A 23092-nucleotide genomic window follows, 5' to 3' on the forward strand; every position below is an offset into this window, starting at 1 on the left:
TTGAAATATATGTGTTAATTTACTGAGAATGGTATACACAGAAATCAATTCCATTTATGTTTCATGTATCAGACCATTTAATGAAATAAAGCTATGGCAAGGTGGCAGGGTCAAAAATGTACCTGGGCATATGTCAATAAAAGCCACCAAAAGTGACAGAAAGTGTTTTTCTCTGATTTGATTAGTTATCTAACATTTGATGTGTGAAATGCCACAGGAAGTTACATTTGATATTTCATCTTGCACATTTAACAAATGCAACTTAACATTTTATAGGTCATAGCCAAATCTGAGCAGATTGAAAATGCCTTTTATTAATGTAATAAAATAAACAACATAGTGTTTTATATGTTTAGTGAAGAAGAAAAAATCTAAATTATATATATATATATATATATATAGATATTGACCCTTAGAATATATATATATATATATATATATATATATATATATATATATATATATATATATATATATATATAATAATTTATAATTTTTACAGATCTCCAAAATATATAAGCACTCGGATTTGTAGGGTTTCAAATCAAGAGTGTGACAGGAGAGTACATGAACTACGCAAATCCTGATGAGAATATATCGGGTTTCAGACGCAGGCCCCTGAATGGGGCGGGGTAAGTAGACGGAGGCGGGAGCAGCAGAAGTGCATTTCTGGAGCCTTTGTCCTCACGCTATATGAACCCCGATGGCGTGCGGGAAGAAGATGCACATGCTGCTAAACCGAATGGGTTAAAAGAGTGTGGCTTTCATCATCCAGAACCTCGCCAAGGGATGCGTTGATATTTTATGCGCTCGTACGAACTCTTAAGAAGAACCTTGGCGGGAAAGTGTGGAAATCTACTCAACAAGGTATGCTTTTCCCGCTCTTGAGCGTTGACGCGACCAACGGATTTTTGGTGCCGTCTTGTGCTCCCACATAACGTGTTTATGGTTCCAAAAAGCCACATTGCGGCATTATCGATGTTTATTTGCATATTATTTCACATAATACTGATGGATTTTTAAATTGTGTCCCTTTTTTTCTTCATTGAGCTCATTTTAAAGAAATGATCGTGTCTTTTGCGTCATTCGGAGAACAATAGTTAACTTACGCACAGCTAGACGGGATTGCGTAACTGCCTTAGCACGGTCTCCAAAACCATCAATTCATGGTTCTCAGGAAGTCGTTATCACGTTCTTCTGTAATTGGTGTTGAAGGACAACCTGGTTTTTGCGTCTCCCAGGCGCGAAACGAGCCAGTTCATTTAGCGCGCGCGCGCATTGACACGTTGCGCGAGAGAGTCGAAGGTTTATCGAAATGTTGTACGTAAATGTATTGTATAACTTTTTTTTTCTTGAAATTTTAGTAATTAACATGTCTTTTTATTGCCCCTGCCTGTAACGATGCTTCTCCATCAACCCTAGTTACAGATCAGATTATGGGCTACAATGTACGTTTTTAAATTTGGCCATTTGTATAAGAGTATTTCAAAGAGTTGTTTAGCTAAACGCCCATCAACCTCGAGCCCTCCTTGTTTAATCCATCAGAATTATCCATAAACCTGACAAAATACGTCATAAGACTTTATTCTCTGAATTAAGTAATATTCTGAGTAATTCACTAGGCTTCTCACACCTGTAGGAGATTAATTTTGTCCCAATTTCGTTGCTGAACTTTGGTAATTGGGTCTGCAGTATAAAAGTTTGGTTTATTTTACGATATTCCAAATTAATCAAACACGTTGTTACTGCTATTTTGCCCCTCAGTTTTAACCAGCGTTTGGTAAGTTACTCTAGAAAGTAATTACTTATTACATCTGCGGTGTAATTCGAGTACTAATTACTCTGTCTGAAAAATAATTGCATTACTAATTACTTTTTAAAACCCATATCAACCTGGACCAGATGAAAAATACAAGGATTGAAATGAAATTTCTTGTAATTCTTTGAAATCACAAAAAATCAATTTATTCATGAACTGCCCTAAGAATTTAAGGCGGCAGCGTTAAATTAGAAAATATACCATTTTTACATTAGATGTTAAATTTCTATTTTAAATTCACTATTGCTTTATATAGAATTGTTTTATAGTCTATACAGTATTTAACAACATCACATCAGAAGAAACCATTTTAATTAATGGGAAATTTAGAGTAATCGCTTGCTTTACTTTTTTCAATAAAAAAGTGTTTTACAGTAATTAGTTACTTCGTAATGCATTACACCAAACACTGCTTTTTAACCTCCATAAGATATTTAATAAGGACTTATGGCAAAATGCCTCTGGTATTTAAAATATGGGGACAAATATGTCTAGCAATTGGTATTTCTTAAGGGTTAACAGCCTCTGCAGACACTGTAAGTGCAAATAAAGTTGTTTTTGGATTAATGATAATTGAAGTTGTAAACACTGACAAACTGCCCTTATAAAGGTAAAGGGTAATTCCAGGGGGGCATTTAAAGTTGGTTACTTTTCACTGCATAAATCTACTGGGGTTTTTTTTTTACAATTTATTTTTTATAAATTATTTTGGTTTTGAGTGAAGCACCATTCCCCCTCTCCTTCCTCCGAGCAGGAGGACTCTGGATTGGATAGATAATTACTTTTTCAGATGTTTCTGCAAAGCAAATCTGTTCTGTGAAATGAATGCCTGTCTTTGTAATGGTTACTCTGCGTGGCGTTCCTTGACCTCAGGAAGAGGTGGATGAGGTTTGAAGTGGTGCTGAGGATCAGGACCTAAAAAGTTAAAAACCTAAAAAGTTAAAAAACCTAAAGTTGAGCACCATTTAAAATGAACTCTCAAACTTGTAAGGTGAGCACTTTAAACATGAGTTTAAGCCCATTTCTGCTGTTTTTAATTTTTATTTACTATTAACACTACCACTGGAATTATACAATTCTAATTTTCAGGCCTGGGTAAGTCATGGAAATTGGTAAAATCTTATAGGATTATTCTGGGTTTCAAAACAAGTTAAGATCAATCGACAGCATTTGTGGCATAATGTTGATTTGCACACACAAATTTAGACTTTTAAATAGACTTTTAGACAGCGTGTTACAGCAAGGACATTACAATGTCTCCAGACTGCGACTAAAATTGCGATCAAAAATAATTGGTAGCCACAATTTAAAATTTAGTCACCATTGGCAACAGTCGGGTTGTGCGCATTCATATGCGGTTTCCTCAGATATCATCTTTGAGTTATTGAATTCATCTTTAGAACACGTTCCGCCATTGCGTCTCAAGCGCTTTTTACCCATTCTCTGCACTGCATGCAATAACAAACCCAGTGCAAGAGTCGTGACCAAATTACTCTTTTGAACTGGATCTTTTTCATGATTCTGATCTTTCTTGTGTCACCCGAAAAGAACTAAGGGTTTGAGCTCCGGATAGCAGTTTGAATCGGAGTCACTTTCTTAGCGACTCCGCCGTCCGTGAGTTCACAACTTGGGAGTGCAGCCATTACATAATAAAAGTCCTGTGTTTATTTCGGGTTTCTATAATTAAAAAATCCTGTATAGTGTACAACTTTTTTTTTTTTTTCCTCCTGGTAATTATTGATTTGGGGTTGGAGTAGCACAAACTGTATCTGGGATTTATTTTTATTGATACTCTAGAAGGGAACACAATACTGTATGCATACTCTACATTTATGTAAATATCTGTAGATTCTGAAGAGCAGTTCTAAATAAAAAAAAAAAAAAAAACATAGATTTGTAAAATGTACAGATTCATTGCCATGTAAATCCAGTCATTTAGTAGTCTGCTATAAAAACTACAATTTAAACATCTTTACAGTGCTCATAATACATTGTTTTATCAGAGGAATTAATGTGTGCTTCTATACATTTTAGATACCAGTACCAGGTACAAAAGTCTGTCACTAAATTTGTTAATTAAATATTGATAATATCGAAGTACAAAATCGGGCATATGTAGTATCGTTTGAAAGTGTATGTCTACTTTCCTTATTACATGATGTAACATTAAGACCTTAAAGGAGGGTCGATGTTGATAGCTTTACTTGTATTGAACCAGCAATATTCTTTTGAAGTCATGGAAAAGTTATTTCGCTTTAAAAAGTTAATAAAGATAAAAACTTTGTTCTACTTTAGCTCTAAAATGCTTCCAGGCTAGGTATTATTTTGAGTGCTTGTCGAGAGTAAAACTTGTTAAAAACCAGCCTAATATCGGTATCTGTTGTAGACATTTGTACACCAGTAAGTATGGAAATTTCACTTTACAAAGATAGGTACCTGACAAAAAACCCAAACAGTTACTTGGAAATGATTTAAAAGTTCTTATCCAATAATCCTAAACTACTGGAAAGGTCATGGCAATTCATTAAGTCAAAAGGTGTGGGAACCTTGTAAGGTGTAATGTTGTGAGTGGAGACTCTGCTGATGTGTAATTTTAGGGCCAACTGGGCACCATCTGTGGAATGTTGCAAATGACAACCACACAATTGTAATGCTGGCTGCAATCGGATATGTCTCCATTGTACATATTGTACAAATTACAATGATTTGACAATTCGAATGCAGACTACAACAGCTTGATTCTCACTTTATGCAGTTGTCAGCACCTTTCCACCAGTAACTTTAGCTATTTACTCAAATGTAGGCTTGTACCAGACTGAGAGCCTGTATTTGCAGATGTTTTGAGAAGTTCACACATGCCTGAAGAACCTTATGTTTACTTTGGAGCTGTTCAGGATTCCACAGTTTGACTAGACATGTGGTTGCCTGCATCTTACTGTTTTAGAAAAACTAAATTTGGACTCCAGTTTATGACCAAACGACTTTGGTCACCTGTTTGTATTTGCTGTCCAAAAGATGTGTTGTCCATAAGAGCTTACACAGTATCTTGAAAGACTTTGGCTATCTAGAATGTGGCATTTAAAATGTCAGGTTTAAAAATTGATCCCATGATGCTGTCTTTGCTCAAGCATAAGAGAAACCAAATGTTTTAAAGTAGGTGCTACATCACAGGGGTCAGGAAACACTATGGGGGTAAATGCCTCATTCAATTGATGTATTTTTTTACACCTATAGCTTTTTTCTTCGAAGTGTCTTTCCTGATTTTTAACCTAACTTGTGGTCCTTTTTGGGGAGTTTTTTTTTTTTTTTTTTGCTTGACTGAAAAATAGCCCCATTTTGCTCATTTTATAGGCTTTGCTGCAAAGCAAGACAAATTTAAGCACTACATTTTCCACGAATGCACACTTTATGCATTTTATGACATTGAAATTTGGATTTCTTTATAAAACAAAATTGCATAGGAATATAATAATTTGGGTGAAAGGTTTAGTAGAATTTGTTTTATGGAAATTGTTGAGATATAAATTATTTATTTCAACAATTAAGATTTCACAGCTGTCTTGAGGTTTCTGCAAGGTTCAGATGAGACCTAAAGTAAAAATGTCTTTGCGCCATCTAGTGTTTGTCTTGATTAACAGTACCTGACTCAAAATGAGGCAGAGGTGGAACCATCCTGATCATGTGTGCACACACTCTTGTCCCATGCCTACGGCTGAAGCAAACACAAGCAACGTTTTTTAGGTGTTTAATAATTAGACGATTGAAGAAAAATGACAATTATCAACTCCAACGTATTTAACAGGGTTTTTCCTGGCTCAATTTGTGGTTTGTACCATATTGGGAAAAAAATAAAAAATGACGTTAAGAACACAAACGTTGGCTTTGCATTAATACACTCCTAATGGCTTGGCAACTGAATAATGGTGTTAATTTTGTCTTTTTTTATTTTATTTTTTAGTCTTAGTCCTGTGTCAAATGTCCTTTTTTAGATATCATATTTAGTCAATCTTAGCCTGCTTTTTTTTTTTGTTTTTTTTTTTGTGAAGTTTTATTTGACAAAGTCTGGACTTTTTAATGTAGCCCATACACATAATACAATAATGACAAATACACATAATTGACATAATGACAAATACTTATCAATAATACCCTTATGACTAATTTTTTTTACAGTGTTCAGGGACTAAAATGTTACTAAATATGACGAAAATGTAATGTTTTCAGTGACTACTGAAAACATTACATTTTCGTCATATTTAGTAACATTTTAGTCCCTGAACACTGTAAAAAAAATTAGTCATAAGGGTATTATTGATAAGTATTTGTCAATCTAGTCTATCCAAAACCTATATATTAATACACATTTTATTGTTGTCATTTTAGTGTTATTTTTCACATAAGATTGATCTGATGATGATGATGTTGCGAGCTGGAGACAGCGGGGGTGAGAGATGAGTGTCTCCTTGTTAGAGTGCGCATCAGCCTGCAGAACTTTAACTCCCGGTCTCGACTCCTGCTCTGATTGGGTCTCTTCCACGACTGGTTGAAGCGGCTCTGACCGCGCAGAGAATGACAGTTTTGGAGTTTGTTTATTTACATGTTACGCTCCCATATTATATGAAGGTTGAATTGAAGCTACATCGCCAAGCTGTGATCTGTGTTTATCAGACACAAAGTACAGCGTTCCTCGTGTGTCATCATTCTAGTTTTATATGATCTCAAGTTACGTTAAATGACATCAAGCGACAGTTCGACTTATTATTATTATTATTATTATTATTATTGCAGAGATTTGCAGTTACAAATTTTGTAGACAGGTAGACTTTGAAGATATGTGGAGGCTATGACCAGGGCTGGGCTGGGAAGAGAAATCTGCCTGGGATTTTAAATGGCAACTGGCCCAAAAGTTGAGCGCGGAGTTTGCTGTCCTTTTATATGTATGCATATCGCGGCGCTGTTTTGTGGTCCGTTCTGCATAACGTGCTGTATCGCGGCCAACCCACCGGCAAGTTCTCCCAATGGCCAGTCCACCCCTGATCGGCTCCAAAGTGCGTCAGCCCACCATGAAAATGCCGGTATACCAGATTACCAGTCCAGTCTTGGCTGTGACAAAGAATGTTAAAGAGGGGGAGGGGCAGGGGCTCGTGTGGTCTTGCAGAATTACAACTTAAATGCAGATGTCGGGCACACGTTTAATTGAGAATTGAACTTCTTTGCAAAAAGGCACTTATCTTGTGAAAGAGGGCGAGTGCTTGAGCACCACTTGGGGTCTGTCTGTGCACGTTACTGCCTGCCTGAGTTTCGTCGACAGTCGGAGGCGGCACCAAATTTGACAATTCTCTATGCAGGGAAAAACCCTGATTAAACCGTAGTTGGCTAAAAGAAAAAGTACACTAAACTTTCAGCTTTATGACCAGTCTTGGGCAAGTTACTAAAAAAGTAAGCCACTACTGATTACTAATTACTTATGGTAAATTGTAATTACTTCATCTGGAAAGTAATTACATTTAAGTTACTTTCTAAAACCAATCAAACCTGCTGGGAAAAACAAATGTTAAACTAATAGCTCTTTTAGTACTTTTAATATTGACAAACAAAATTACAGCAATATTAAAAGGCAGAAACTTTGCTAAAGAGATCCAGTGCATTTCTAAAAATGCAACTTATCTCAAATATGCTGTAGTAGTGTCTTCGTGTGTGTGCGCGCTCTTCGTGTGTACACAAATGCCACAAAGCTAAGAAGGTTGTACACCTGAAACCAATGTAACAAGTTACACCCAACACTGTTTATGAAGGAGCAACCAAGCAAGTACCTTTAGCAAACACTTCTGGTTGGACCCTAGGGCTGGGCGATTATGGAAAATATTTTGCCAATAATTAACTTTTTTAAATATCGTATTATATAATCATCTTTAATTTTGGCTTAAAAATGGAAAAAAAAGAAGCCCTGACCAAGTATTGAGTGCATAAATTCTGTGCATATAATTATTCTAATATTTTGAGATTCTGGATTTTTGATTTCCATTTGCTGTAATCAAGATTACAACAAAAAAGCCTTGAAATATTTCAATGTGTAATGAATCTAGAATATATGAAAGTTCCACTTTTTGAATTAAATTATGGAAAAACTTTCCCACGATATTCAATTTTTTTAAATTATTTATGCAGCTTTGAATGAGTAATAGTCATTTTTATGTTCTCTTACAGCACTGAGAAGGCAGTTGTTCTAGAAGCACCATGAGCTGGAGTTTTCTTACACGGCTGTTGGATGAGATCTCCAACCACTCCACCTTTGTGGGCAAGATCTGGCTTACGTTATTCATCATCTTCCGCATCGTGTTGACTGTAGTGGGGGGAGAATCAATATACTACGATGAACAGAGCAAATTTGTTTGCAACACCCAGCAACCTGGATGTGAGAATGTCTGCTATGATGCATTTGCACCCCTCTCTCATGTCCGGTTCTGGGTTTTTCAGATTATCTTGATTACAACCCCCACTATTATGTACCTGGGCTTCGCTATGCACAAGATTGCTCGCTTGGCAGATGATGAGTATAAACCACGGAACAGGAAACTCATCCCCATGGTCAACCGCGGAGCCAACCGTGATTACGAGGAGGCGGAGGACAATGGTGAGGAAGACCCGATGATGTCAGAGGAGATTTTGCCGGAGAAAGAGAAGGCACCTGAGAAGCCCACCGTCAAACACGATGGACGGCGGAGAATTAAGCGTGACGGGCTCATGAAGGTGTACATACTACAGCTCTTTTCAAGGGTCATTTTCGAGGTGGGCTTTCTCTTTGGCCAGTATATCCTATATGGTTTTGAGGTTGCCCCCTCATACGTGTGCACACGCAGCCCCTGCCCGCACACAGTGGATTGCTTTGTTTCGCGTCCGACAGAGAAAACCATCTTCCTGCTGATCATGTATGCTGTGAGTTGTCTTTGCTTGTCTCTCACGGTGCTGGAGATTCTTCATTTAGGCATCAGTGGAATCCGTGATGCTTTCCGGCGACGTGCACGGCATCAAAGTGTTGCACACCCACGTGGCGCCATATGCAGACAGGTGCCCACGGCGCCACCTGGTTACCACACTGCCCTGAAGAAGGACAAACTGTCCATGGGAATGAAACCGGAGTATAACTTGGACTCCGGTCGGGAGTCTTTAGGTGATGACGCATCACGAGATATTGACCGTCTTCGTAGACATCTAAAATTGGCTCAGCAACACCTGGATCTGGCCTATCAGAATGGAGAGAGCAGTCCTTCACGCAGCAGCAGCCCAGAGTCCAATGGGACCGCTGTTGAGCAGAATAGACTCAACTTTGCTCAGGAGAAGCAAGGAAGCACATGTGAAAAAGGTAAGGCAAAAAATTGTTAGCTATATCTTTCCATTTTATTAGTTAAAGTCTCAAGAAATGGTTCACCTGAAAATAAGTTAGGTCATTATTTACTCGCCCTCATGTCGTTCCAACCCATTTTGCTGTTATTTGTTTTGTAATGTAAAAAGCGAATTTAAGAATCTGCACACCACTTGTCTGTAAATCACAGTTCGTGGTGGCCACAACTGTCAAGCTCTAAAAAGCCCCAAATAAACACCATAGAAATACCATTAAAATAGTCCAAACCACTATAAAAGGAGGTTATTGGTGAAAGGCTTATAAATAGGTCCGTTCCTCGCACAAAGCTGTTGTATGGATACAAAAGACTGCCTGTTACTCTGCTTGTGATGTCAAAACTTCAACAGTCATGCGCACATTGTACAGGCCGGTAATACAAGCAGTTAAAGTGTTTACAGGTGACCCAATACCAGGGTAATGGGGAAAAATGCGGACAATCAATTGTAGAACAATAAAGTAAATGTAAGGTGTTTTTTATATTATTTTTAAAGAAGTTTTTTTCTCTCTCTCTCTCTTAGGGATCCGCGCTTGAGTGAGAACATGGACCATCATCTGCTTTCTTGTACAGAGAAGCACCCCACCTGTGGTTGGCATTGCTCATCTGGGAATGTGGACCATGTCTACGTGTGTGTTTGTGTATTTTATGTTTGGCTGCTCTAAAAGGGTTGTGAAGCAACTTGAGACTGAGTTGAGCATGTGTGTTTGTGAACACTGGTGAATTAGTGAGAACATGCCGTGCAGTATTATGGCAAGCAAATGCCAAGTTAAAATCTCAAAAGCAGCATCTCGCCAGTCAGTTATACTTGACATCAGCCAGTCTGCCTGATACTCCAAAGTGCCCAAAAGCTAGTTAGGAAGATGGCAAGCTTTAAGAACTCCTAGGCGACTGTGCATTGTCTTTATCTCCTCTTCATATCCCTTTTTGCTTTTTTTTTTCATAGAAAAATAAATCTGTGGTTCTTCCATTTACCACACTTCTGAAGTGCCAAGGGTTGCATCTCAAATGCCTTAAATCTTAAAACTGGAGTTTACCTGGATCCTGTCATTCCAAAATGAGATGTGCAAGCAAGTGTAAAACCACATAGTTTAATGTAGATTTTTGCCTGTTGTAGTTTAGAACAGTTCAGTGTTTTTTCAGTAGTGGATCACTATTGTATATTTGTGTTTTGTGGACAAGATGGGGCTCCTGTCATTTAAAGGGGTAGTTTGCACTAAAATGTAAATTCTGTCAATTAATCACAGTTTCTCACGGTTTCAAACCTGCATGACATTTTCCTATGGAACACACAATTTGATGTTTGCCTCGGTCACTATGCACTTTCTTTGGGGGATGCAATGAAAGTGTACATGGGAGGCTAGTATTCTGTGTTAGATCTCCTTTTGTGTTCCATAGAAGAAAGATATACAGGTTTGGAATGACATGATGGTGAAATTGAATTGGTTAGGGCAGAATTCCTTTTTTTTTGGATGAACCGTCCCTTTGAGAGGACCGAATATTTGGTGCCATACGTGTTTGGCCTGTGCGTTTGGATCTCATAAACTGAGTCCTCATTAGCTGTATTTACTTGACAGTGGTATACTGGAAAGGCCTGAGTTACTAGCAGTTGCAGTCTACATTTTTGTGACTAAGCGTTGTCACATCTGGAACCCTAAAGTCATTTTGTGATGCCTTTTGTCCAAATGAACAAAATGGAAACCTGGAAAATGCTTGAATACTTGAAACTTAATTATTGTCCTACAAGGAGGCTTTTGATGTTGTTTGCATATTGTGTTCGTTGTATATGAGAAGTTTTTGCTAACTGTACCACTCTATTTTGAGGAGTGTTCTCTGTAAACAACAATAGTTCCCAGTCCTCTTTTTTTTTTTTTTTTTTTTTTTGACAAGTTTGGTTCCGTTTGGCTTGCAACTATTTGAGGTACACCCAATATTTGCAGAATGTGAAAACTTTTTTTTTTTTTTTTTTTTTCTGTAGATGCAATTGAAGGCACTAGTAAAGATGTTTCAATTATTTCCCAACTTGCATTTCATGTTTATTTTCTCCATTTCTAAATTAAAATGTATAACATCTTATGTCTCTTAGCTCACATACCAATTTCAGTGTGTATTTTTGCCTCTATGCAAATGCAAATCATAAGATGGTTTTGAATGCTGTTTATTTTTTGTAATTAACAGTAAGATCTCAACTGAACCATAACTGAGTCTAATATTTTATACATTAAGTACATAAAGCAATATGTTATCTTTCAACAGCCAGGTTTTCCAACTTTTTGAAACTTTCCAGCATCTCAATTTGTTTACATTTTCCAATGTTTTTGTACGTTTTTGTAAAAAAGGTATTTTGTGATATGTCAAAATAAACATTTGAAATACATTTTTATTTGTGCCTTGTTCATTTTTCCTGTTGTAACAAAGTCTTACAATCACCTTGATGTCACTCTTGGATTGTGATTTTTATTTTTTTATTTTTTTTTATGTTGCTACCAAAAGCTGCTCAAAAAGTGAAATTAAAGTAACTGACTTAAGTTCAATACTGGGTGAATTTTTAATTTCACTTTATATGTGTATATTGCTTTTGCTAAATAATATTAGCCTATATCACATATCGACAATTGGCCACCCCACTCTCTATCAGTATTTGCATCTACCATTGAAACCCACATTGGATGACAACTAGCATAAAATTAGTTTCTCTTAAATGTAGTATCATTTGGGTAAATCAGTAATGGAGAACTTAACAAAAATGTCTTCTGAACACCTTAATGTTATTGTAGTACAAAGCACTTGAATATTGAACTTTCCAGATAAGAGTCGTCAGAAGACCTATTGTCTACATGTACAATGAATCTTTTGATATATAAACATTCTTGGCAGACAGAACTTGGAAGAGTTTATATATCAATTTAGATAATACCATATTCTGTGGATGACAAAATACTTTAAGAGCTCAGAAGTTTCACACAAGGAGACGTGAGATATTTTTAAATATTACTTTCATAAGCTGTTTTCAAATCATTAACTTAATCCAGAAGTTAATATGAGAACAAAATATTTGTATGTGTGCTTTGGCAACTCTTTACAATACGGTTGCAATAGTTGACCACATTAATGAACTAACATGAGCTAGTAATTAACATTCATGTTTATTAACATTAACAAAGATTAATAAATGCTATAGAAATATATTGTTCATTGATAGTTTATAATACCTAATGCATTCACTTATGTTAACAAATGGAATCTTATTTTAACTGCTTAATTTGAATGTACTTTCTAACCACAGTGTAGCATTAAAGGCATAACCTTGCAGAGTATAACACTTATCTGAGTTCAGAGTCTATGTGATGAAAACTTATCGACTGCCATAAACTGTACTGCTAATTCGATTAAAGTTAAATTGCATGCTTGTGACTGATATGTATGCATCTAAGATTGGCAGTTGTGCCTATAAAGCGCTTTGGAAATTCTTCTCGTGTCACACACTGTTGTGACAATGAAGATCCTAGAGGGATTTTTGTCTCTTAGTTTGTTGGCTATTTTCTATAGCAACAGCAATGCAGAACAGCAGGACTTCATGCTACTTGCAGGCCCTCTAAGCACGCACTTTGTAAACAATTTAGGAACCAGGCCTTTGGACAGCGAAACTTTGCCTTTAGGATCTTCAGAGGATGATGTGTTTAACTGCAGAAGATCACTGCCTCAACAATCCAGAGAATACTTCCTGTACCTTCAGAGCAGAGGGGTGAACCAATTTAAAGTTCCCCTGTCCTGGTTTCATATCCTTCCCACATGTGACCCCAGCCAGCCACATGAAGACACTGTGACGTGCTACAAGACACTTGTGAACCAGCTGACTGAATATGACATCAAACCTCTGCTGGTGCTCCACCGCTCTGCAGTACCAGAACCCTTCAGAACCAGATATGGAGGCTGGGAGAATCCGTTACTGGTGGAGAGGTTTGAGCAATATGCAGGATTTGTGTTCACTACATTTGGGGACCTGGTAGACACATTTATCACGTTCAGTCACCTACATGAACTTCATGATGAAGGGCAACAAAATGCTCTCCAGTCCCATGCAAATGTTTACAAACTCTACCATCAAATGAACAAAGGTAAGTCCCCTTACATTTTAAAAGTGACAAGTGTTTTCTAGTGTTGTATATAAATAGGGGAAACCAGGTCTAGTTGTCCCACAGAAAATTGTCACTTCTCAGTAATTATGTGGTTCTAAGACATACGTCCTATTTCACGAATGCTTGCTTTCTTTAGCAGTAGTTTTATAGGTTGGCTTCGAACATCTATTTCACTATCATAAATTAGGATATTCCATGAATTCCAGCCTCCAAAGTAAAATTCCAATATCATGTTTTTGTAAAATATATGCTTTTTGATTTTCAGGGCTTAATTTGTCTCTTGGGATCAGAGCCAATGATGTTACCTCCATTTATCAAAAGGGGTCAAAAATCATGGTAATGTTTTAGGGCAGGTCAGCATATATATATATATATATATATATATATATATATATATATATATATATATATATATATATATATAACTGGTGAATAGTTATAGTTATAAGTACATTTATTTCATACGTATTTCTCTTATCTTCAGGCCTATATGGATTTCCTCTCTCTACATATGGAGTACAACTGCAAATTGCAAACATCTGTGACGGAGGAATTGAGAAAGTTATATGTAAGTGATTTATTGGTCTCCTAATGGATTAAATCACAATGTTCATGTGCTAGTGAATTGTTGTAGAGTAAATTCATAACCTTATTTATTCAAACTGCTGTAATTGATAGCTTTGTTATACAATTAAATAACCCTTGAGTCTTGTTTCAGATGAACTTTGGTCAATCATCCATTCTTATGTATCAGTTGACCATCAAGGATTGTGATGAATATGAGGATTATTATCAGCCTCTTGCCAGTATTTTTCAAGGTAAATGTTTGTATTTTTATTAAGTGGTTTGTCCAAAGAGATCACATGTAATACTAACCGAGTTTTCAGTTTTACAGAACAAAAATCTTCACATCAGGGGCTATGACATCACACACCTTTTTAGAAAACTAGATCAACATGAAAGACCCAGAAGGTAAAGCTTAATAAACATAAATGAAACAGACAGAAGGAGGGAAAAAAATGGTAGTAAAGGCCAAAGTATTCTATGTTTTTCCACGTGCCACATTCATCTTGCAGCCCAGATTTGTAAACACATGGACAATCTGTATGCATCTGCCTGCCATTGTATGCATCTGCCTGCCAAGTAAGACAGCAGTCAAAGTGTGAATGTGTCAAACATGTCCTTACGGGCACACGATCAATAGAGAAGACTTTAACAGGCTAGAGCACTCAAACATATGCGAGACGTAATGGCATGTGGAAAAGGGAAGTACTATATACCCTAGCCTCTAGTTTACTTATGATGTCATTTAGTTTGCAGAGTGATGATGCACTGACTGGCTTCCATCAGAAATCAGCTTCTCCATTTTCATACCAGATGGTGTGGGAGAACTTTAAAGATCAAACCGAAAGTGAGCGGGATGTGTTCTTGAATGAATCGTTCCCAGATGATTTTCAGTGGTCTGTCTCCAGTGAGAGCTTCAAAGTGGAGGGTGGTTGGTCTGAATGTGGGAAGGGTGAGACCATATGGGACCGTTTTAGCCATGAAGGTAATGTCTTTGACAACCAGACCACTGATTTGGCCTGTGACAGTTATCACAAGGTGGACTATGATGTGTATCTGCTTAGGGGCATGTTGTCCCCTAATTATCAATTCTCAATTTCCTGGGCTCGCATTTTCCCCACTGGACGCAAAGACAGTTTGGTTGATAAGGGAGCTGCTTATTATGACAATTTGATCAACACACTCCTACAATCAGGCATTGAACCCAGTGTAACCCTTTATCACTGGGACCTCCCCCAAGCACTGCAGGACCAAGGTGGCTGGACTAATTACTTTATTGTGGAAGCTTTCAAAGAATTTGCTGACTTCTGCTTCTCTCGATATGGAGACAGAGTCAAAACATGGAACACCTTTGGCAGCCCTTGGGTAGTGAGCAACATGGGGTATGGAACAGGGGAACATCCCCCAAGTATCAATGACCCAATAGTGGCTTCTTACCAGGTGGGTCTCTAAATCTGAGAATGTACAATTCATTTTATGGTTTGGAAAATGGAAATTCTTTATTTAAATTGTTTTTGATTGTCTCTGCAGGTGACACACAATATTCTGAAATCTCATGCTGAAGCCTGGCATATTTATAATGATAAATACAGAAAACTGCAGGGTGGAAAAGTAGGCATTGCATTTAACTCAGAATGGGCAGAGCCAAAGAATCCCTCAAGTGTCCAAGATATTAAAGCAGCTGAGCGCTATTTAAGTTTCATGTTAGGCTGGTTTGCTCACCCAATATTTGTAAATGGAGACTATCCAACGGTGCTTAAGGATCAAGTTGAGAAAAAGAAAGCCATCTGTGGTAAAGAACTAGCAAGACTCCCTGTCTTTACTGAGGCAGAGAAACAGAGAATCCAAGGCACAGCTGATTTCTTTGGACTTAACCACTACACCTCCAGGTTGATTAGTGAGAGTCTGAATAGTTGTGATCCTGGACCAAATAATGTTGGGGACTTCCAGGCTCATATTGACCCCACCTGGCCCACCACAGCTTCTGACCAGATCCATTCTGTTCCTTGGGGACTTCGTCGTTTATTGAACTACATCTCAATGGAGTACACGTCCATTTTAAAGGTGCCCATTTACATCACAGGAAATGGAATGCCCACTGAGTACAGTGGTGATGTGCTCAATGACACTGAGCGTGTTGACTTCCTCAAAGCCTACATTAATGAGGCAATGAAAGGTAATTATCATATGTGTAAAGATAATTTAACAATATTTGGTAAAACTGTAACTTATTGGGAATGCATTAATCTTCGAGAGAAAACACAAATCTCTGCTAATATAACAAAGACTTGTAAGACCTGTACTTCAGACTATAGATAAAGATTTATTATCCCTATCTAAAGCGAACTATTTTTCTATCAAAACAGCTATTCTTCAGGATAAAATTGCTGTCCAAAGGTTTACAGTACAATCTCTAATGGATGAATTTGAGGGTCCTCAAGGTTACAGTCAACGATTTGGACTGCATTATGTAAACTTTGAAGATCCAGACAGGCCAAGAACTCCCAAAACATCTGCATATTATTACTCAAAGGTAATTGAGAGAAATGGATTTGCTGAGAGTTCAGCAAACCCTGGAAAGGAAATCAATGAAAATGCAATTTATGGCTTAAGGCTCCCAAGCCTGCCGCCATCTGAGGTTCCTTCAAAATCCAAGGTTGTTTGGGAAAAGTTCTCCTCCCAGACCAATTTTCAGAGAAAACTTTATCATTATGGAACATTTCCAGAGGGGTTCCACTGGGGTGTCTCTTCCTCAGCATATCAGGTTGAAGGTGGCTGGAATGCAGATGGAAAGGGGCTGAGTGTCTGGGACACTTTCACTCAAGTACCCGGTAATATCCCAAACAATGACAATGGTGATGTGGCATGCGACAGCTACAGTAAAATAGATGAAGATTTATATATGTTGAGGGCTCTAAACGTGAAGACATATAGATTCTCTTTGTCATGGTCTCGAATATTTCCTAATGGTTATAAATCTTCAATTAACCAGAAGGGGGTTGAGTACTACAACAGGCTCATAGAGGGTCTCATAGCAAACAATATCACACCCATGGTGACTCTCTACCATTGGGACCTTCCACAAGCTTTACAGAACATTAACGGCTGGGAAAATCCTGATTTGATTGACATTTTCAATGAATATTCTGACTTCTGCTATGCAACATTTGGAGACAGGGTGAAGTTTTGGATAACGTTTAATGAACCCCAGACAATTGCATGGTCAGGATATGGACTGGGCCAGATTCCACCAAATGTGAAGCAACCTGGAGATGCTCCATACAAGGTGGCACACAACCTGCTAAAAGCTCATGCAAAAGCATATCACACCTATCATGAAAAATACAGTGCAACACAAGGAGGACTGGTCTCCATTAGTCTGAATTCTGAATGGGCAGAACCCCTAGATGTGAACATCCCTCGAGAGGTGGTGGCTGCTGATCGAGCTCTACAGTTCCAACTAGGCTGGTTTGCACATCCTATCTTTAGAAATGGTGACTACCCTGATTCCATGAAGTGGCAGGTTGGCAACAAGAGTGAACTTCAAGGCTTGACAGAATCCCGGTTGCCTTCATTTACTGATGAAGACAAAGCCTACATCAAAGGCACAGCTGATTTATTCTGCATTAACACGTACACTACCAAAGTTGTACGTCATGTGACAAGCAGACTTTCTCCTGAGTCTTACGAAAATGATCAAGACGTTGGGAAGAAAGATGTAGCTGGCTCTGAAAATACCGCTGTTAAAGACCAGAAGGCTGTTGCTTGGGGATTAAGGAGACTTCTTAACTGGATTAAGGAAGAATATGGAAACCCTGAGATTTATGTAACAGAAAATGGTGTGGCTACAGGCACAGACATAACAGTTGATGACACTGATAGAATATTTTTTCTAAAGACTTATGTTGATGAGGCGCTTAAAGGTATGCTGGCAATGTTTGGAATGCTGTTAAATTGCAAACTGTTGAATTTGAGACACATGTTTGAATGCTGTGTATTCTCTTTATAGCACACAACCTGGATGGAGTTCATGTTAAGGGATATATTGCCAGCTCTCTGATGGACTCTTTTGAGTGGCTGAATGGCTACAATGTTGGCTATGGACTTCACTATGTGAACTTTAAACATGCAAGTCGACCACGAACTCCAAAACGCTCGGCTCACCTCTACTTTGATATAATGAGAAATAATGGCTTTCCACTGCCAGAAGAAGAGAAAATGATATATGGACATTTCCGTGAGGGATTTGTCTGGAGCACAGCGACAGCTGCATATCAGGTAAACTAACAATCATTTCCAAAAATAAATGTCTGATCTTAGAAGTATCAAAAAACAATTCCAGAAGTTTTGTTTTATATATTCAGAATCATTGTTGCATCATTGTTGAGTTTTTTCAAATGAGGATTTTTGTCATGTTATGCTCAAACACAATAGATAGAGGGAGCCTGGAGATCAGATGGGAAAGGTCTCAGCATCTGGGACAAATTTGCACACACTGCTTTAAAGATATCACAAGATGAAAATGGTGACATTGCCTGCAACAGCTATCACAAGTTCAATGAGGATGTCAGTAATCTCAAAACTCTGAGGATAAACCACTACCGGTTTTCTATTTCATGGCCCAGAATTATGCCAGATGGAACTAATGGGAAAATTAATGAGGCTGGGCTCAACTACTACCACAGACTAGTGGATGCACTTTTGGCAGCCAATATCAAGCCACAGGTGAATTCATACTTAATTATAAACTTGTGCCATAGTTTCTTACTAGGGTTTAAACTAACTTTTTCCTTTAAAAGGACTGCACTATTTTTAACTTTTAAAATGCCAGCCAATATTATTTCTCTCTTAAAATTGCCCTGTAAGCCAAAAAGATTTGACACATGTCTGTTAACTGATTTGAACTGACAGGTGACTCTGTACCACTGGGATCTTCCACAAGCTCTCCAAGATGTTGGAGGCTGGGAGAATAACACCATTGTTGATAGGTTCAGGGACTATGCTGATGTTGTATTTAACAGTCTGGGAGAAAAAGTCAAGTTCTGGATAACTATAAATGAACCATACAATGTTGCTATGGTAGGACATGGCTATGGAAGTGCAGCACCAGGTATCATTAACTTTGAAAACCAATCTTAATGTCATAGTGTTTTCAATGATCAAGCGGTTGTTTACAAAAAATATCTATCATCATGTACTCATGTTGTTCTAAACATGTATGACTTTCTTCCATGAAACACAAAAGGAGATGTTAGGCAGAATATTATGCCGGATTCACACAGTGAGGCATCAAACTATCTATCCGCTCACTGCCGTGTCTGGGATGCCTCACCTCGTGACTCATGCTTGCAATGTGTAGGGTGTAATCTGTTAATATTGGCACAGAAACGAACACGTGCTGCTCACGCCATGCTTACGGAGGATATGTGGAACCGGCATTACAGACTGACAACAGCATCAGTCACTATTCATTTTTATTAATCTTTTCTCTATATTATGAAAGTGAATGTTGATGTGGGCTAACATCTCCTTTTAAGTTCCTCAAAGAAATATAATTATTTGAGTTTGGAACAACATGTGGGTGAGTAAATGACAGAATTGTTATTTTGGGGTGAACTCCCGTTTTAGGTTAGATGTACAACACAAGATATGGTGGCACTTTTATGATAAACAGATATTATACTTCTGTCCAGGTATAAGCTTCAGACCAGGCACTGCACCATATATTGTGGCACACAACCTCCTGAAGGCCCATGCTGAGGCCTGGCACCTGTATAATGATACGTATCGCACAAAACATGGTGGCATTGTTGGCATCACTATAAATTCTGACTGGGCTGAACCAAGAAACCCATACAAGCAGGAAGATGTTGATGCCGCCATACGCATAATTCAGGTAAAGTGTAGTATTTCAAAAATTTCTGAGTCCATGAATCTGACTCATTAATGAACATTTAACCACTGATCTTTCTCATCTCTAATGACACAGTTCCAGATTGGCTGGTTCGCTCATCCAGTATTCAATGGAGATTATAGTGATTTAATGAAGAACATAATTCGTGAGAGAAGTTTAGCGGCAGGCCTGCCTGAATCAAGGTAATAAAAGCATACTTAAATACTTAAAAGCATTGCGCTCATTTGTTTAAAAGCAAATATGCATTGCTAAACAATGCTAATTCTAAAGCATTTTAAATCTAACAGGCTTCCAGAATTTACCCCAGCAGAAGTAGCGAGGATTAAGGGTACTCATGATTACTTTGGATTCAACCACTACACTACTGTTTTAGCCTATAACTTTGACTACAAGAACCTCCAGCACTATGACGCAGACAGGTAATATAAGCGTACTATTTCTGGCGCAATTCATTCAAAACTACACAAACAGTTTTGTTACAATTGATTCTAGGGGGGTAGGAACTGTTACTGATCGTACATGGCTAGATTCTGGATCCTTCTGGTTGAAAGTAACTCCTCCAGGATTCCGAAAAATTCTAAAATTCATCAAGGATGAATATGGAGACCCTCCTGTTTACATTACTGAGAACGGTGTATCAGAAAGAGGTCCAATGGATCTGAATGATGTTCACCGAATTCACTATTTTGAAAACTACATCAATCAAGCTCTGAAAGGTAAAGAGAGAAAACAGGACAAGAGGGAGTGTTTCTATAACAACAGAGAATGATAGACTTGCATGATGCTTTTCCATCCATTTTTTGTCCACTTTGGCCTAGAGTTACAATGTCATTTGAGATGATATAATAAAACTATAACATACTTTTAGCATATCTGCTGGATGGAGTGGACATCCGTGGCTATGCTGCCTGGACCCTAATGGACAATTTCGAATGGGCTACAGGTTATGATGACAAATTTGGCCTTTTCTATGTAAATCGATCGGATCCCAATTTACCTCGCATTCCTAAGAAATCTGTCTGGCACTTTGCTACAATTGCCAACTGTAATGGCTTCATTGACCCTAAAGAAGGTCCCAATGAATGTCAGATCCTTGAACCTGAAGGTGAGCTCTGTCTGTCTATCTATCTATCTATCTATCTATCTATCTATCTATCTATCTATCTATCTATCTATCTATCTATCTATCTATCTGTCTGTCTGTCTGTCTGTCTGTCCGTATGTCTGTCCGTATGTCTGTCTGTCTGTAATTGATTATTTTCTTATACAGGGACTACTCCTCAACCTTCCTCCAGTGGGCAGCTTACAGGGACTACTCCTCAACCTTCCCCCATTGGGGAGCTGTTGGTGAACTTCTTGGGCTTGGAATTGTCAGGTCCTAAAGCTGAAGTGGCTCTCATTTCTCTCTTCAGTCTCATCATTATTGGTGCAATCGCTGTCGTCCTCTTGGTGTTTGGACTTGTCAAGGCAACCAAGAAACCAAAACATCCTTTAGAAGAACACATTAACCTTGAGAATAAGTTCTGAACATCATAGACATAATAAATACATAGACGCCCTATTGGCCGCTTTGGAACGTTGCTGCGATACGTCAACGCGTCCGCCATTTTGCGGAGGGCAAGACTGCGCTGTAATCAAATGCAAGTAAACGGGTGAGTTGCGGTTTTTCTGGATAAAAACAAAAATAACGTTTACATTTATCAACCGATTTCAGTGGTTCGTACATGGTGTAACGAGTACTTGTCATAAAAGTCGGTTTTAAGAAAATATTTAGATTTTCAGGAAATTTACTTTATAATATAAAATATAAGATTAAACTATACTATAAATCATGTCAACTCATGTCTCAACTTTCACAGCTCGCAAGCAAGCTATTTTAGTCTGACTAACTCCGGTGGCCAACGAACGTTACTATTACTAATTATATAACGACCAAATACTACCAAAAACAAATGTTCAGTCTTACTTGTGAAAAGTAATTCCCCGAGACCTGTTTTCAATAGTGCGGCAATTTGTACAGCCCCAAGCAGCACATGAGGCAGGCATTTTTCCTCAACTCCCGTTATGAGAGAAATGGGAATGTTGCCCTCCGCAATATGGCGGCCTGTTGACGTATGCTCCAGCGGCCAATAGGGCGTCTATGTATTTATTATGTCTATGCTGAACATGACACATGGCTCTACTAATACATCAAACATCTATTTAAATAAAAGAAAACTGGAATTATGTACATTCTTTTCTTAAACCTGTGCACATTTTTTTTGTTTTTCTACAGTGTATCACAACTTGAAATTGGTGTCATTAGACAAAATAATATTAATAATGACTTGATACAAACTGAATTGACTCTACACTTACAATATTCTACAATGTTTGTTTCCTTAAATTAACAGCCACGAGTCACAAAAAACTTTCGGGAGTCAATTCAGTTTAAGAACAGTGTCAGTATTTCTTTAAAATACCTACATTTAATTCTATGTTTCGCATAAAAGTTAAATCTGCACATAACCAATCTGTCTTCCCTGTTACTATCAGAGGCAAATGCAGAACATAAATGACCTTGTGTGATGTAATTCTTTGTGATAAGCACATGCCTAGAGATGCACACATTTTTAAGGTGACGGTTGGTTGATTTGTTTAAAAGAATGTTCATATGTTTGGTCGGAGGTTGTTAGTGTAATATTAAGATAAGTAAAGTTTTATGTATATTTTATCAGTGATACAGTAATATAAGGCATGGAGAGCATTGCCTAAAGTGAATTCAAACACTTTTTTTTGTATCTTTATGAGGGAAATTTAGTCAATTATTACCCAAATCGTATTCTTGGTATATTTGAATGATTTCAATGTACGTACACTTTAGTGATCCCTGAGAGGTGTTATTATGCTTTGGAAACAAACACACCATGATAACAGGTACAATAAAAAGCAAAAAGCAGAAAGATTTTATATCTTTGTGCTATTATGCAGCATAACACAGACTGATATGACTGAACCAGATTGTCTTTAAAGGCAAAGTTCTGAAGAAGTTAGCTGAGGCAGCTTTAATTTATGCCCCATGATTAGGTAGCCAAACATAAACAAAAATAAAAACAGGTAATGATGTAGTCCGAAAAATATTCTAACCTATTGCATTTAAGTTTTTTATATGTGAAATATTAATAATCATGTAAGGATGTATATAACAAGCAAAATACATTTCGTGCAATATTTTGTATGCACACGTTTCACTTTTTTATTATTATTGTAAAACTTTGTG

At 37.6% G+C, this 23092-nt stretch overlaps 2 protein-coding genes across 2 annotated transcripts; both read left to right on the forward strand.

Annotated features, from left to right (window-relative positions):
• Positions 1-694: 694 nt before the first annotated feature.
• LOC127655011 (gap junction gamma-1 protein) lies at positions 695-10545 on the forward strand. The gene is made up of 3 exons (XM_052142605.1): positions 695-867; positions 8027-9182; positions 9740-10545. The coding sequence occupies exons 2-3, from the start codon at positions 8057-8059 to the stop codon at positions 9751-9753; spliced, it is 1140 nt and encodes a 379-aa protein (XP_051998565.1). The 5' UTR covers positions 695-867; positions 8027-8056; the 3' UTR covers positions 9754-10545.
• A 2167-nt stretch (positions 10546-12712) lies between these two features.
• Positions 12713-21360, forward strand: LOC127655240 (lactase/phlorizin hydrolase). The gene is made up of 17 exons (XM_052142925.1): positions 12713-13334; positions 13621-13691; positions 13840-13923; positions 14074-14173; positions 14243-14327; positions 14669-15359; positions 15450-16095; positions 16286-17842; positions 17929-18197; positions 18354-18644; positions 18831-19029; positions 19613-19815; positions 19909-20015; positions 20121-20252; positions 20326-20549; positions 20702-20938; positions 21104-21360. Exons 1-17 carry the CDS (start codon positions 12713-12715, stop codon positions 21358-21360), a joined length of 5775 nt encoding a protein of 1924 aa, XP_051998885.1.
• Positions 21361-23092: the final 1732 nt, after the last annotated feature.

Source organism: Xyrauchen texanus, chromosome 14 (assembly GCF_025860055.1).
Source record: "Xyrauchen texanus isolate HMW12.3.18 chromosome 14, RBS_HiC_50CHRs, whole genome shotgun sequence".
Taxonomy (NCBI): Eukaryota; Metazoa; Chordata; class Actinopteri; order Cypriniformes; family Catostomidae; genus Xyrauchen; species Xyrauchen texanus.

Excerpts from the sequence above, each read along its gene's own strand:
- LOC127655011 (XM_052142605.1), top strand. The coding sequence starts at position 8,057 with ATGAGCTGGAGTTTTCTTACACGGCTGTTGGATGAGATCTCCAACCAC.
- LOC127655240 (XM_052142925.1), top strand. The coding sequence starts at position 12,713 with ATGAAGATCCTAGAGGGATTTTTGTCTCTTAGTTTGTTGGCTATTTTC. Across the intron at positions 19,030-19,612 it reads CTATGGAAGTGCAGCACCAG|GTATAAGCTTCAGACCAGGC; the intron begins GTATCATTAACT and ends ACTTCTGTCCAG. Across the intron at positions 20,016-20,120 it reads GCAGGCCTGCCTGAATCAAG|GCTTCCAGAATTTACCCCAG; the intron begins GTAATAAAAGCA and ends TAAATCTAACAG.